The sequence below is a fragment of the Coffea arabica genome, chromosome 5e (assembly GCF_036785885.1).
Source record: "Coffea arabica cultivar ET-39 chromosome 5e, Coffea Arabica ET-39 HiFi, whole genome shotgun sequence".
Lineage (NCBI taxonomy): Eukaryota > Viridiplantae > Streptophyta > Magnoliopsida > Gentianales > Rubiaceae > Coffea > Coffea arabica.
Window position 1 is genome coordinate 5,353,267 of NC_092318.1, and position 16,308 is coordinate 5,369,574.

Consider the following 16,308-nt stretch of genomic DNA (forward strand, 5'->3'; position numbering starts at 1 on the left):
ACATAATCTATTCATGAGAACAAAAACCAGAATGTCTAATCAACAACATTTGTCTACATACTAATTGACCAATCACTCTTCAAGTATCTCTTAGTCTACCATCAATTTTATCCTATTTCTTCTTCATCTAAACAAGAGCATCTATACACGGTATGAGTAACCAAATCACTAGCCAATATCTAATACGTCTTTCTCTCAGACTAAGAATATTACATACATACAGCTTTACTAAACTAATTTCACATGAAAATGCAAATTACTCAAATTATTGATCAAGTGCACTTCAAATACATGGATAAATCATAAGCCACATAAGTTTTTGATAGACACATCAAATCATACACTTGTGACCAATGAATTTTCAAATTGTTAATCAGAGGTGGGTCTCTATTTGTCCCTTTTACTTTATTCTCACTTGTGCAATGATGGTGGTTGTTCGTGAAGAAATTTTTTAGGTAACTTTGAAATTTTCATAAGAATTTTTGCAAACTTTTGTGTTGATTAACAAATTCCTCTACTACCTAACTAATCTTCTGCTTATATCTATTTTTCACATCTCAGTCTAAACTATTCGAAATATATTTAAAAGATTTCTGATTAATATTTTTAAAGGTATCGTGCAGCACATAGAAAATTCTACTAGTTATTCAAGCAAGATGTATGACTACATAATAAGCAATAATACATACATTTGTCCATAAAAAGTTTACGATGATTATTTTAATTTGTAACTGATTAAAAGATATAAAAAATGCCAAGATGTATTATTGAAAATTGCACTCGAGAAAAGTGCCATCAAACTCATGTATATCTAATAAAATGTCATAATTAATTCTTAAAAATATGTAAATGAAGCTAGCTATTTTGTTAGCAAATTACAAGAAATATTGCACAAACATAAATTGAATCACACGCATATATATACTTAGGTATTGTAGGGTGCTTATAAATTTTCTTTCTAGTTCACTCCACCATGTTCTATCATGGTTCAGTGTTACTTATCTTCATTTTTCACATGTCACTCTAACATTTAAATATTATACTTATAGAAATTTTGGATTTTTTTTAGAAGTATCGTGCAATACATGGGAAAATTTCAAACACCATTTGAACAATATAAAAGACTAGATAATGTGTAGTACTAGTACATGCATATTCTAGCTTAGAAAATTTTTCACGTGTACCTCAAAAATTTATTGTCTTGTTAATTGAAATAATTATATATTTTTGAATAAAAATAAATGAGCATCGAATAAACTTATAATTTGATATAATGACGCTATTTATTAACCACCCATCAACCTTGAAGTTACTATAGTGATATACCTAATAAGTTTTGTGATTTTGTATCTACTTATAGTTAAAGAAATGTCTATGCGTGTACGTAGAAAAACTTTGTAACTTTGTAAATAGCAAAAAATGAACATGTATCTAGCTGGCCAAGAGTGATTGTCTTTCGAACGATATTTCTTGCATTAAAGGTTGGATGTATACATGACTACATTTAAAATTTACCTAAAAGAAGCTATCAAATAGAACTTGAAGTAGATGTGGTGAAAAAAGGTCTAGGCAGCCAATACAAAATATCTTTTGAATATGTTCTAGCATAAAAGGTTAATAGTATAATTGGATGTAGATTTGAGTACATTATCTATTTTATTGTGTTTCTTGGTTGGTGTGTGTTATTTTAGCTCATATTTGTTGTATACAAATCACCTCATAGAAATACTTTTGATGGTGTGAAATTAATTTGTATGCATAGATATTTACAACTATCCATAGCACTTAATTATTTTAATTTACAACAACTAAAATGTGCATATTTAAAGGCAAATTTTCCTTCTAGAATGTATTAGTTTCTTCTTTTTTTTTTTGGTAATCTAGGCAATGCCTATGAGAAGCAAAAGATTTGCGAAAATCTTAGTCTAAATTTGAAATAAAAAATGAACATTGTGGTTCATCACTAAAAAAAGTGATCATATGAGCAATTGTGTCAGTTCAACTGTAATTATTCCCCCTCTATGTGTTTCTTAACTCGTTATTCTCATTAGACTACCTGTTTTGTTTAATTTCTATAAGCTGTAGTTCTTTTGCTAAGCACCAATTTAAAAATATGCTTACAAATGTCAACAAGACATACATTTTTTTTAGTAATTTATAGACAAAAATCGTAAGATTGAAAGGTTTAACAATTAGTAAATTAGAGTTGAGTATCTCTCTTTTTTCTAATATCCTCTACTACAAGTGTGCCATCAATGATAGTCGATCTAAGGTACTTTTAAAGAGAATTTTGTTTGCTCTTTCTTAATATAAACAATTAAATTTGGTTGTTCAAGTATATGGAAACAAAGATAAATTCTTTATGTTTTATTTAATACCTAATGTTTTACTCATAATAAAAAGTAAGACTACTTACAAATAGAGAAGTCTCAAAACTAAGCAAAAGCCAAACACTATATACTAAGGAAAGTAAATAATGTATAGAGTTAAATAACTAACTAATCTCAAAATTTTTTTTTATCTATATTCCATGCAACACTTAGTTGTCAATTCTCATTACTGTGTTCCACTCTCTTTCGAGTAGTCAAGACAACTCTATAACATCATTCATGATACTGCACAATAACACTCCAACAAGTTTGCATTTATTTACAAAAATCCTGTTAGGATCCAAGCGCGGAATATACAACTATTGAGATATCAAGTACACAATAATTTAATGGTAAAAAAGGTACAAGCATGAAAGATAGACGACACATAATATTTAACGTGGTTCGGCTGCACCATTGAGCTTACATCCACAGAGAGAAACTCATTCTTTATTATAAGAGAAAAATCCTATACAAGAATACAACTTGAATCCAAGCCTAATACTTGTATACCATCTTTCATCTCCCAAGAACTCTCTCTCACATCCCATGTATAAGGCTACATGATGCCCTTGTGTCTCCTTGTGTGTTTCTTGTATAGTATGCCAACCCATCTATTTATAGAGAATATTATTTGGCCAAAACCCAAATAACAATAGGAAACCAATTCTAATTCCAAGACTTGTACAGAATAGGAAATAACTTCTAATCCTAAACTAAATAGAATATTTTTTGGCTACTACTTCAAGTAACTAAAACCAATTAGGAAACTAGTTACTTCCATAAAAAACAAGAATTCTAACTAAAATAAATTAAGCCAATTTCCTAACAAATCTCCACCTTGGCGAAAATTTCTTTTAGCAACTATTTGCCTTCAACTACCAAATAATATGGTACCAAACTACACACCCGAATCAATACAGTTCTGACACTAAATTGATTCAATTGGCAAACGAACATGTATAGTTGCCCTATGTCTAACCTCCTATTGACTCGCGAGAAGGTGCCTCAATTCACCGTCTCCTCTTGCAGGATTTTTTCTCACCACCACTTGCAACACGGGATCCCCTTTTGTGAGTTCTAACCCTAACCATTGAGGTAACCAAGTGGTAAAAGCACCATACTTCTTCCCATGCTCAGGACTGTTTCGCCACGTGTGGTTTCCAAGACTCCACCTAAAACGAAATACTCGTAACTGTCAGAATCTTCTGGTGCATGGAAATTAAATCTCTTTGTTTCTTTGGGACACGTGCCACACCACCCAAAAAACATAACCAAGATCTAAAAGCCATCGGGATGAAATATCAACTGTTGGAGATGTGAGAAAGTCTCCACCGATTCACGTCCAAAATCAACATTGGACTCCACTTTTTCCTTGACCTTTGAATCACCTGCCTAGATTCACCGTCAAGCATCTCCATGCTTTTCGACTTCCCATCGTTCACCATCAATATTTTTTGCCAAGCCATTGAAACAAGGATACCACTTATTCAATTGTTCAATTAGTAACAGCTACCAATCCATTTGATCTCAATAATTAACTAGGATCCAATCACGAACTTTGCTCTATTGCCCAGTCTTGTAACTTGAAACTCTGATACCACTTGTTAGGATCCAAGCGTGGAATATACAACTATTGAAATATTAAGTACACAATAATTTAATGGTAAATACGATACAAACATGAAAGATAGATGACACACAATATTTAACGTGGTTCGGCTCCACCATTGAGCCTACAACCATGGAGAGAAACTCGTTCATTATTATGAGAGGAAAACCCTATACAAGAATACAACTTGAACCCAAGTCCTACTCTTGATTACCATCTCTCATCTTCCAAGAACCCTCTCTCACATCCCATGTATAAGGCTACATGATGCCCTTGTGTTTCTTTGTGTGTCTCTTGTGTAGTATGCCAACCCATCTATTTATAGGGAATATTATTTGGTCAAAATCCAAATAACAATAGGAAACCAATTCTAATTCCTAGACTTGTACAGAATTTGAAATAACTTCTAATCCTAAACTAAATAGAATATTTTTTGGCTACTACTTCAAGTAACTAAAACCAATTAGAAAACTAGTTACTTCCACACAAAACAAGAATTCTACCTAAAAGAAATTAAGCCAATTTCCTAACAAATCCTCTATATTCTTTCCCTTGTATATGGTATACTAGAGCTGCAAGTGCCAATTTTCATACCTACTCAATTATATTATACTACGTAAATTGTATCAGCTATCTCTGAAGAATTACGAAGTCCAAGAATAAGCAACTCAATGTATAAAGTTCAAAGTCTATACTTGTTTTCAAACACATAGGCAAAGAAATAATATTGAAAAATGACAAGGTTCAACATTTCACCAATATTCCCATACAAAAAACATATTCATGTTTTGTAAACATATTATATCCTAGTTTTAACTGCCTTAATAAGCAAACATTAGAGAAGTGAAGGATCTAATTGAGAAACTATTTCTTTCCCAGATGGCACTACAAGAAATTTGGCCTTTTGTGACAATACAAAGTCATCACTAAAAATCCAAAAGTCGTCATTATATGAATATAGTGACGACTTTTCCCATTGTCACTCGTTGTCACTAATTCTATGTCACAAATAGGTACCTGTGACAACCTTATAAAGTCGTCACTAAATATTAATATTTAATGACGAAGAAAAAGTCGTCACTAATGAATAGTTTTCTGTGACGACATTTCTTGTCACTGTTTCAAAAATTTTTCTGTCATAAAAGATAGCAAAAGTCGTCACAAATGTGGACCTGCACAGTGACGACTTGAACTTGTCACTCTTACTCCTAGTATTCTGTGACAAGAATGGTCGTCACTTACAAATTTGTCTCCAACAGCTGCAATTGTTCATTCCAAATATAACATTGCCATGGCTCTCGTTCTGATAGTTATAGCCAAAAAAATTAAATTTGGCTAAGAGTGACATCTTTTGGGGAGGTTGTCACTGAATTTTTTCTAAAGGAGTTGAAATTAACCAATACAAATATAGTATTGCCATGCCATTTTCAACAAATATAACAAAACATTCAATTTGACAAAAGGCAAAACCAACGTAGAATATATGCCACAAATTCATATATTTGGCCATAACACATCTCCAAATTAGTCAAAACAGAAGTGAACCACAAATGTTGGGAATATAGTATCCCACATAATCAGTTGTAAGTTCTAATGGCCAATACATATCCTTCCCAAAAGATAAAATACTAGATTTTGCCACTAAAGCATAGACTACACAGCTATGGTCAGATTTTGAGCATCTCTTGCAGCACGAGCATCAGTCTTCTCACGATCAAAATATGAAGCTAGACTGCATTGAAAATAAACTTTTCTTTAGAGTTTCAGCATATCCAACTACTGTGAACTTAAGTAAAAAAAATCAGTCAAGTAGGTGAACCAGCCAAAATAAAAGTTCAGCCAAAAATCAATAAAATACTTGTCTAATTTCGCAAAGAATCATCAGGTCGGGGTTGCTTCTTATGTAAAGGAAAAGAATCAAAGATAGTTTTCTTGCCTCCTTTCTCTCCTTTGTGCATAGAATATGTAAACAGATAAAATTTAGTATCTTTTTTCCTAGCTACAAAAGAACAGATATTTGAACCAGCACACTTTCACACGTTCACAATAATGGCCAATAAGCATGAGCAATACTGATAGGATAGAATTTCGGATCAACAGCAGTAAATTTGGCAAAGATGATGCTCTATAAACATCTAGTTGTGACCATTAAGGTACTAATATACAGCTGGCAATGGTGCAGAAACAAGCAGACATGACCATAACAGAAACTGGACCACAATCCCCAAACTAAAAAAGAAAGAGGGCAGAAGAAAGAAAATTCAGATAAGAGAGAGAAAAGCAATATAGTTATCTTGATTCTCTGATTTATGAAGAGCCAGGGACACATATCACAACATGCAAATGCAACAAAGTTTCAAGAGCTCATAGTTTCACAAGATACAGTAGTGTACTTTCAAGTGCTCACAGTTTCACACAATACAAATGCAACAAAGACTAGAAAGTCAGGGTGCGAAGTTAAGGCTTGATTTTCACAATAAGTATCAGCTTTGGACCAACATTAAGCATAAAGTCTTCATCAATAATCAAGTCATTGAGACTTAAGGTTGAAACTCCTCACCTTTTTGCTGTCTATCATTTGCGCAAGTCTTTCATTTGGGCTATCAACTCCTCGTACAGCCCCCTAGTTTCAAGTTGCTGTTCTTGCAAGCTCTTAATTAGCTCCTTTTGGGCATTGAATTCCTCTGTAATTTGTGTAGCTCGTTGCTCTGCCACATCTGCCCGTCTTCGATGTTCTTCAATTTCACTCCTCAAGTGGTCAATCTCCATTGCTTGCCTCTTGGTTGTGCTGCGGTTACGAAGCTGTCCAGGTATGTATCCAAGTTGCTGTTGACAAATTTCAGCACTGCTTATTGAAGTTGATGCTTCCATCTCTTTCATTGTTGCCTAGACAAGACAGAATAGCTTAGGTGTTAAAAGGCATGTCACAAAGGAGCTGTAAATGCATAAAAATAGAAGGACATCTCGCACCAAAGTCTCTTTTGCTAGATCATTTATCAGCCCTCCTGTCTTCTTTGATGTACGACTGATTTCAAATATTTCTATCTCTGAAAGCTCCACTCCCTCCTTCCTCTTCTGTCAAATAGAAATTTTGACACCTGACTTTGAGAATGAAGAAGGACAAAAAGCATAAGCACATCTCCAAACAGTTTTAATTGATTACCTTCTCTTCAACAACTCTAGCAAGTGACTTTGTTCCCACAGTAGTATGAGTTTCATTCTTGGCACGATTTCCTTTGTTACGGTCACTGATTTTCTGTAATATATAAACAAACAGCAGTAATTCTAAATAAATATGACAAATAAGTTTTATATTTATGCAAGATTAATTCAAGTATGTAACTAGACCTTGAATTCTTCACTTCCAAAGTAGTTGCATATCCATGTCCAATCCTCAGCTGATACACCTTCAGGAACATGTTGAATTGCTTCCTCCTTCGTCCCAAAAGTTAGAAAATAGCGATGCAACCGATATCGGTGATTCCGATACAAGGTGTTCAACTGCCTATTTATAGCAGTTTTTGAGGTGATGTTATTCTCAAATTGGAAGTCATCCTACAAGACAAATATAAGTACCGAAAAATTAAATAGAAATACATCAGAATATTGCATAAGTATAAAGATCAAGCAATTCATTCTAGTAGTGATATAAGCAAAAAAAGACAAGTACCGTAACCGTCTTGTATATGTTCTCTCTATATTCAGCCTCAAGATGTGACCATTTGTCAACATTAAGCCTTCCAAACTTCCTAACAACACAGCCACCCTCACTAATGAAGTATTGAGAGTCCTTTCCTACTATGCGCGAATTGGAAGGGTTAACTTCAACAGTTAGAGTTTCATTATCATCTCTTTTGCGGGCCAAAGTAATGTTTCTAGTACGACCCCTTCTTTTTGGCAATGGCACAACTATGGATAAACAAAATTCAAGGCTAAATTAGCTATAATAGTTTAACCAAAATAAAAGAACCAGAAATGTAAGTGCATAAGTTGGTACCAGTATTTTCATGTTGACCATCCTGAATTCCAGCAATCTCATTTGCGTCTGATGCCAATGAATCAGGAGTTCGAGGCTGCCCATTGTTTGAAGCAGCAGTAATATTTTGTGGTGAAGATACTGGCGTCAAAAAGGTATCATTGCCGTTTGAGCTAGTACTTGCAGATGGACCTTGTTGCTGATTTGAAGGTGGTGATGGTTGCTTTTGCTGTGCTTCTCTTCTAAGTGTTTGGGCTCTCGTTCCGGGTCCAGCCATCTGAAAGCAACAACTAACCAATGGGCAGATAAACAAAATGTTACGTTTATAGATACTCAAGATGACAAAACAAGATCACATCAGACTAACAAACAAGATGATAAAACAAGAGCACAAAACTTTTGGACTAACCAAACATCCATTAAAAAGATAAATCAAACAAGATGACAACATATTGAATCAACTAAACTAGAAGTTGTACTCAAGATACCAACAACCATTGGATTCATATTGAATCAATCTCATCTAACTAGAATCTGTGTCATTGTCACTAAGAATATCCTCATCCTCGTCATCATCGCAACTGTTGGGGTCCCCAATGTCACTGTCATCAATAAAGTCTTCATCAGCTTGTTGAGTTCCTCTCAGCTGTTGGTCACCATGAATAACGAATGAAGGCACGCACTTTAATAGATTGTCATCTTCTCTTGAAATTGGTGGGGGGTTATCGAGATCTATTATAATATTGAATTCCCCCTCCTGTGCTTCCTCTTGATATATCTCCTCAACTACTGCCTCTTTGTCCACATGTTCAGGAACATCATAACAGTTTCTTGGACCGAACCTCTCAACTACATACCAGTTTCTACCCATTTTCAGGTCTTCAATATAAAATACTTGTTCCACATGTTGAGGAAGGACATAAGGTTGGTCTTCATACCATCTTCTTGATGAATTCACACTTGTGATACCCCAATCTTTGTCTATTTGCATGCCGGCTGTATCATCTAGTTTCCACCAGTCACACTTAAATAGGACAATATTTTTCTTTCCAAACCAGCACCTCACTTCAATAATTTCTTTTAGGACACCATAAAAGTCAATGACATTATTACCATGCTCGCCTTTCACTACGATGCCACTATTTTGTGTTTTTCTCTCTCTTTCACGATCTTCAGTGTGAAATCTATACCCATTAGCCATGCAACCAGTATACATACAAATTCTATTGTCTAAACCTAAGGCCAATGAGCGAAATTCATCATTCCAGGGTTGGGAACCATATAACATCTGTCCAGAGATTGAGAAAAGTCAATAAGAATATTATTTAAATTATAGTCATAAGAAGTCCAAACAACTGCAGAGTTAATTAGACCGTACACGTTCTTTGAACCATGTAGCAAACTCCTTATCATGCCGTTGAATCACATTTTCAGTGCATTCGGCTTCCAACAAGGTTTTATGCTCACTAGCCATAAAAGTATGTTAGCATAAGTTTACAGGTGAGTCATAGACATAAAAATATGTTAGCATAAGTTATTCTTACTTGATATAGTCATCGAGCTCATCACAGTTGTTTAGCAAAAAGGTGTGGATCTTTGCTAGCTCTGAATCAGGTAAATACCGATGTTTAGACCCTCCAAATGGACGAGCAGAGCCTGAAAATATTGATAGTTGCCCGTGTTTGTCAACTCTTTCGTTGTTACGCTCGGGCCTGTTGAATATTGTCTCGAAATTATCCAAATACATAGAGCAGAATGTCAAGCATTCTTTGTCTATGTACCGCTCGGCAATACACCCCTCTGGGCGAGCCTTATTCTGCACATAACTTTTAAGTATTCCCATTTTCCTTGTTTTAATAAAAATAGAAAATATTAGTAAACGTTGGAGTAAGCGAGACATATTATAATAATGGATGCACAAAAAGACACTATATATGTATGACGTCATACCTCTCAAATGGGAACATCCAGCGATATTGAGCTGGGCCAGCTAGAATTGCTTCGGCAGGTAGGTGAACCAGCACGTGTAGCATTATGTCGAAGAAGGCAGGAGGGAATAGTCTCTCTAATTTGCACATAATCACAGGAATTTTGCTATCACACTCTTGTAGAACATCCCTATGCAATGTTCTAGCACACAACTTTTTAATCAAATCACTTAATTCAAACAGCACTTGTCGAACTTCTTTAGTTAAGCTTCCACGAATTGCAAGTGGGAGTATTCGTTGAATGAAAATGTGAAAGTCATGGCTCTTCATTCCGGAAAGCTGGAATTGCCCATTCTTTATGCATCGAGATATATTAGAGGCAAAGCCATCCGGAAATTTGATGGAAGCTAAGAAATCACAGACTTTTTTCTTCTCCTCTTTAAATAGCTGGTAGCAAGCATGAGGCATGATGTAAACATCACCATTCTGAATCAAATGCAGGTCTTTTTTGATACCTAACTCCTTCAAATCATTGCGACACTGCCAGTTGTCTTTAGTCTTGCCATCAAAATCCATAATAGTAGCAAAGACACTCTCCGATATATTTTTTACTATATGCATGACATCTAAATTATGCCGCAATTTTAGGTTTGACCAATAAGGTAACTCAAAAAAGCAACTTTTCTTTGTCCAATTAAGCCCACTGGCATCACGTTTTCGCTTCCTTGCCTTGATTTGCTGAAGAGTTTTCCCAAACTGTATCTCAATTCTTTCTAGTTGTTCCAGAACTTCTTTTCCAGATAAGGGAATAACAGGATTCCTAAAATCTACTTTACCATCAAATGGCTTTCTTTCTCTACGCCAATGATGATCAATAGGCAAGAAGCGACGATGGCCTGTGTAGCATAATTTTTTCCTATGTTTCAAATGCATACAAGATGTTTCTGCCATGCAAATTGGACAAGCCTGATACCCTTTAGTACTCCATCCAGATAACATAGCATAGGCAGGGAAGTCATTTATAGTCCAAAGCAAAGCAGCACGAAGGGTAAATTTCTGACCAGTATGTGCATCATAACTTTCTAGACCATCCCAAAATTCATTCAACTCATCTATTAGAGGTGCCATGTAGACACAGATCTCATTTCCCGGGGATTTAGGACCAGGAATCAACATTGACATGAAAAAGAATGGGTCTTTCATACATTTCCAGGGAGGCAGATTATATGGTACAACAAAAACGGGCCAAATGCTATAAGTCGATGTCATGGTTCCAAAAGGATTGAAACCATCAGTCGCAAGGCCAAACCTGACATTTCTAGGATCATGAGCAAAATCTGGATATAATTTATCAAAATGTTTCCATGCTTCGCTGTCCGCCGGATGCCTCATGGTGTTACCATCATCTACACGCTTTTCTTTATGCCACCGCATATCTAAAGCTATTTCCTTGTGTGCATATAAGCGTTGAAGCCTGGGTTTCAAGGGAAAATAGCGAAGAACTTTTCGTGGAATTTTTGAACCCTTTGACTTGTAGCGGGCCTCTTTGCAATTTGGATTTGGACAAGTGTCAAAATTTTCATATTCCTTGCGGAAGAGTACACAATCATTGACACAGGCATGTATTTTTTCAGATTTGAACCCCAAGTCTCGAATAATTCTTTTAGCATCAGAGAAAGACTTGGGAACTGCAGCTTCGAGAGGTAGTGCCTTCTTAAAGACCTCTAGCAAGGAGTTAAACGAGTTTATAGTCCACCCGTTCATCGTTTTCAGATGTAGAAGAGTGACTACAAAAGACAGCTTTGAGAAAAAGGTGTTTCCAGGATAAAGTTCCCTGTTTGCATCTTCCAACAATTTTAGGAAGGCATCAGTCTCACTAGCATTCAAGCCTGAACTTCCTTCACCATCATCTTCCCTACTAAACCAATTTCCCCCCCATTGTGCAGTGCCTATGTCATTGAGCATATGGTTTAAATCCTCACTGTCAGTATCCCCTTCTTCATCACCGCCCAGATTACTATCCTCTCTAATTTCCTGTCGAAATTGTTCACCATGGTGTATCCATCTAGTGTAACTTTTTCTAATTCCAAATGTAAATAAGTGGTTTTCCACCACACTTTTTGTATGGTTGCAGAAGTTATTGCATTGTTTACAAGGGCAAGCTATCGTAAGATGTTTTGCCTTTCCAGAATATGCGAAGTTTAAGAAAGCAGCCACCCCAAGTTTATAAGACTCGTCCTGTCTATTATCAAGTCTCATCCAATTTTTGTCCATTTCCTAGAGTTACAAATCCAGAACATAAGTCACAAATTTTTATCTACACATTACAACCAGAAAAAAGCATAGATAAGCTAGTTATGAAGCAATAGATTTACACTGGAAAGCTATAAATCTATTAAAGCAATCTATTAAAGCAAAAACAAGTCAGATCTTCAAGAGACAATTACACACTTTCCATAACACAAGGCAAAAACAATCTATTAAAGCATAATTTAAACAAATTACCTGACACGTAATGAGAAATTAGAAGAACAGCGGTAAAAAGGGCCTAATTGTCTCTTGAGTCCAGTGTAAAGCAGCTGCAACAAAGGCAATGAAAAAGCTGAGAATCATTTTTGAACAAAAGCTCTAATGAAAAAGCTGATTAGTGAAGAAATATATAGAAAACAGATACCCAAACATAATGCACCAAGTGTGGCAATCCGTTTAATGGGAGTAGATATGTACCATCAGAAACAAAACCTTTTTTCAATTCTTTTTTGAAAATCTCATAAGAGTTTCAATTCCTCACTCTCTGGGTCAGCAAGGCAAAGTTTCCAGCAACACTACTTCAAAAGTTTCCCCAAAGTTCCATATTCTACTTGTTTAAACACTAACCACTAAACATATTATCTGACCAGCCTGAACTATAGCAGATAACCCACCATTTAAGCAAGTAATTCCACCATGAACATCAAAATAATTCTGTCATCTCCTAACTATAACTTTCAGCCATATGACAGTTTAAAAATACGATTCTTTCTTCACATTTTCTTCAGTTTTAACTCCAACACAACATGCAAGGAATGATTATGTTATCTCAGAGTATTTTAAGCTGCAAGATAATATTTTCAGCCAGAGATTCGAAGTTAATATTAAACAATGTTTTGTTTCCCTCTCTCGGCCATATTAGAAAGGCTTTAGCAGCCAACAGCTTTTAAAACAAGAAAATTCTCCAATAATCTCTTCATTTTATACCCAATCTCACATGCATGTTCATTTCCCTCTCTAGGATGAAGCTGGCAAAATTCCAGCAGGCTTTCTTCCTACGGTCTCAACCCAAATAGTAGTATTGAAAGCAAAGGCACAGAGATGTAAATCTATAGACAACAATGAAAATTTCGTCCTTGATGAAATAAAATCTGTCATGCATCTATAGACAATAGAATAAAGTAAGGGCAACCCAGAATCAACCCTCCCTTCCACTTCGTTTCACTCTCACAACTCAACATTCAGCGCACACGACCTAAATTAGACAGAACTGTTCGAAAATAGATGGAAAATATTGACAATTTTTACCTCAAATTATGCCGTCTTAACCTTAGGTCTTCTTTTCCTTCTGATTCAGTCTTCAAACTCTGGCATTTCCCCAAAATTCATGGTCAAATGCCGTGACGAACTAGGGATATTTGTTATCTCCTACTCTACTAAAGCTGCCCTATCAGTTTCGGTAGCTCAATTTAGGGATGCAAATGGTGGCTCAACTTAGGGATATTTGCTATCTGCTACCTACTAAAGCTGCAATTTCAGTTTGGGTAGCACACTTTAGTGATCCCAGTGGAGAGAAGGAGAAGAAGATGGTGTCCGAAGGCAAAGAAAGAGGGAAATGAGTTTTGTCTGAAATTTGGCTAAGTGTTGTTGAGTGCTTTTCTTACAAATCAACTTCAAACGACGTCGTTTTTGCTTAATTTAGAACCCCGCCTCTACTCCTTCAATTTTCAGCTTCCCGCTTCCACTATTGCACATTAAAAAAGAACGCCTTCTCTCTCTAAATTGTTGAACCTTTTTTATAGAAATAACGCCTTCTATCTCTTTTTCTTTTCCCAATCTTTGCGCAATTAACATAGTTATTATTTTAAGCTTTTTTAGTTCACAAGTTGTATTAAAACTTTGGAATATAAAAATTTAGTATTTTTAGATTTTTTCTTTTTCTACTAACATTTGCTACATTTGGATTACCTATTTTTGGGGGTATTTTTGAAAAACTTTGCAGTAGCAGAATTTTCAGAGTATATTTTGAAATATTTTTAGAAAATATTTTGGAATATTTAAGAATATAAGAGTTTCTAAAATATTTTTTGAGATATTTTTTAAAATTTTACAAAAATTTAAATTAATTTATAGATTATCTTTTAGTGTACTTTTTAAAAATTTTTATTATATTCGAAAAACTAATTTTTGAAAATTTTTATTATATTTTTTAAAATTTTACAAAAATTTAAATTAATTTATAGATTATCTTTTAGTGTACCTTTTAAAAATTTTTATTATATTCGAAAAACTAATTTTTGAAAAACACTCCAAAAACTCTTAATCCAAACAGTTATGACAGATGCAACCAAACAAGTGAACAGTTCAGCGAAGGTCGACAAAATTGATTCAAAGCATCTCAACATTAGGATCTCTACCAAAAATAATGTTCAAAAACTAAAACGCTTATTAAAAATATGTTTATGATTCAAAAAAAGATCTTTTAATGCAAATATTTTTTATATCAATTTAATAATTTTATCAATTATGCACGAATTGTGGTCTGACAAGACCAAACAATATGTTTAGTTGATCAAATAACCAAAATGGTTTACTAATACATGCATGAAACACTAAATCTATTTGATACAAGTATTGATTCATAAACTATAGTTCCAATTTGATTATTGTATATTGTAATACATAACAAACTCCAGTTATGCAATTGTCAAGATTTTCACACTATGTTAATCAGTAATTTTCTGTATGTTTTCAAGAGAACTAAATAATGAATTCATGATATTTTTTAACTTTAGAACTAGGTATTAGTTACGTTTGGAATAATTAAAAAATAGGTAAACATTGCTTTTTACAATACCTTCCTCATTTTGCTAATGATGAACACAACTTAAAGTGTAAAAGTGTAGGGTGTCATAATAGAATTAATAAAGCCTTTCTTTATCAGATACGAGGCTAAATTGCAAAAGATAAGGTGTCATGGTAGATTAATAAGATTAGTTTACCAAATACGGACCTAAAATATAAAAGTTCAGCGAAATAACATAATTAATTAAATTTACTTACAGCATATGGGCTATATACAAAAAATTAGGGTGGCATATCGGGCTAAAATGTAATAGTTATGGTGTCATATAGTAGAATTATTAAAATTTATTTACAACACATGGGCCATATCGAAAAATTAAGGTGGTATATGGGGCTAAAATGTAAAAGTTAGGGTGTCATAGTGGAATGAATAAAATTTATTTACAACATATAGGCCATATTGAAAAAATTAAGGCGGTATGTGGGGTCAAAATGCAAAAGTTAGGGTGTCATAGTAGAATTAATAAAATTTGTTTATAACACATGGGCCATATTGAAAAAATTAAGGTGGTACATATGGGATCAAAAAGCAAAAGTTAGGGTGTCCTACTAGAATTAATAAAATTTATTTACAACATATGGGCCAAATTAAAAATATTAGGGTGACATAGTAGAATTAGTGAAAGTGGGATGAGAATAAATGCATTGTACAGTGACGACAACTCGTTGTCACTAATTTAGAACGTATCACCATATTGTGACGATATTAAAATGTTGTCACTGAAGTTGGTCCTACAGTGACAACGTCTTTTTCAGTGTCACAATGGTCATCTCCCGCCAAACTGCACAGTTGCGCGCCAGCCATACTGTGACGACTTATTCCTTGTTGTCACTGTTGACAGGTGAACATACGATCAATAATGACGATTTTTATTTTCGTCACGAAATACTTCAATTGTGACAAGTTTTGGTATTGTCACAGTGAATGTTGTCACAAAAAGCCAAATTTCTTGTAGTGTGGCTTTTTTTCAAAAACTTTCTAATTCGTATTTGATGACCCAAAAAAAGAATTTATAATATAAGTTAATTCATAATCAATTTCCAATTAAAACTCTTTGTTATTATTGTATCCGTGTCATAAATTTTTATATCTTTTATTGTGCAGGGATGGTAGCTATGGGTGACAACAGATCCAAATTTTATATAACTTTGAATTCATACAAATATGACTATAGAGTTTTATTTCGATTAATGCTATCACATTCATTCCTACTTTTCTTGTGCTTATTACTATATTTTAATTATCATTATGAATCCATTTGAGTCCTACTTATAAAGTAATTTTTTTCTTTATAAGTATCGTGCAAC

At 34.2% G+C, this 16,308-nt stretch overlaps 1 protein-coding gene across 1 annotated transcript; it reads right to left on the reverse strand.

Annotated features, from left to right (window-relative positions):
- Positions 1-9,885: 9,885 nt before the first annotated feature.
- Positions 9,886-12,159, reverse strand: LOC140006852 (uncharacterized). The gene has a single exon (XM_072049519.1). It carries the CDS (start codon positions 12,157-12,159, stop codon positions 9,886-9,888), a length of 2,274 nt encoding a protein of 757 aa, XP_071905620.1.
- Positions 12,160-16,308: the final 4,149 nt, after the last annotated feature.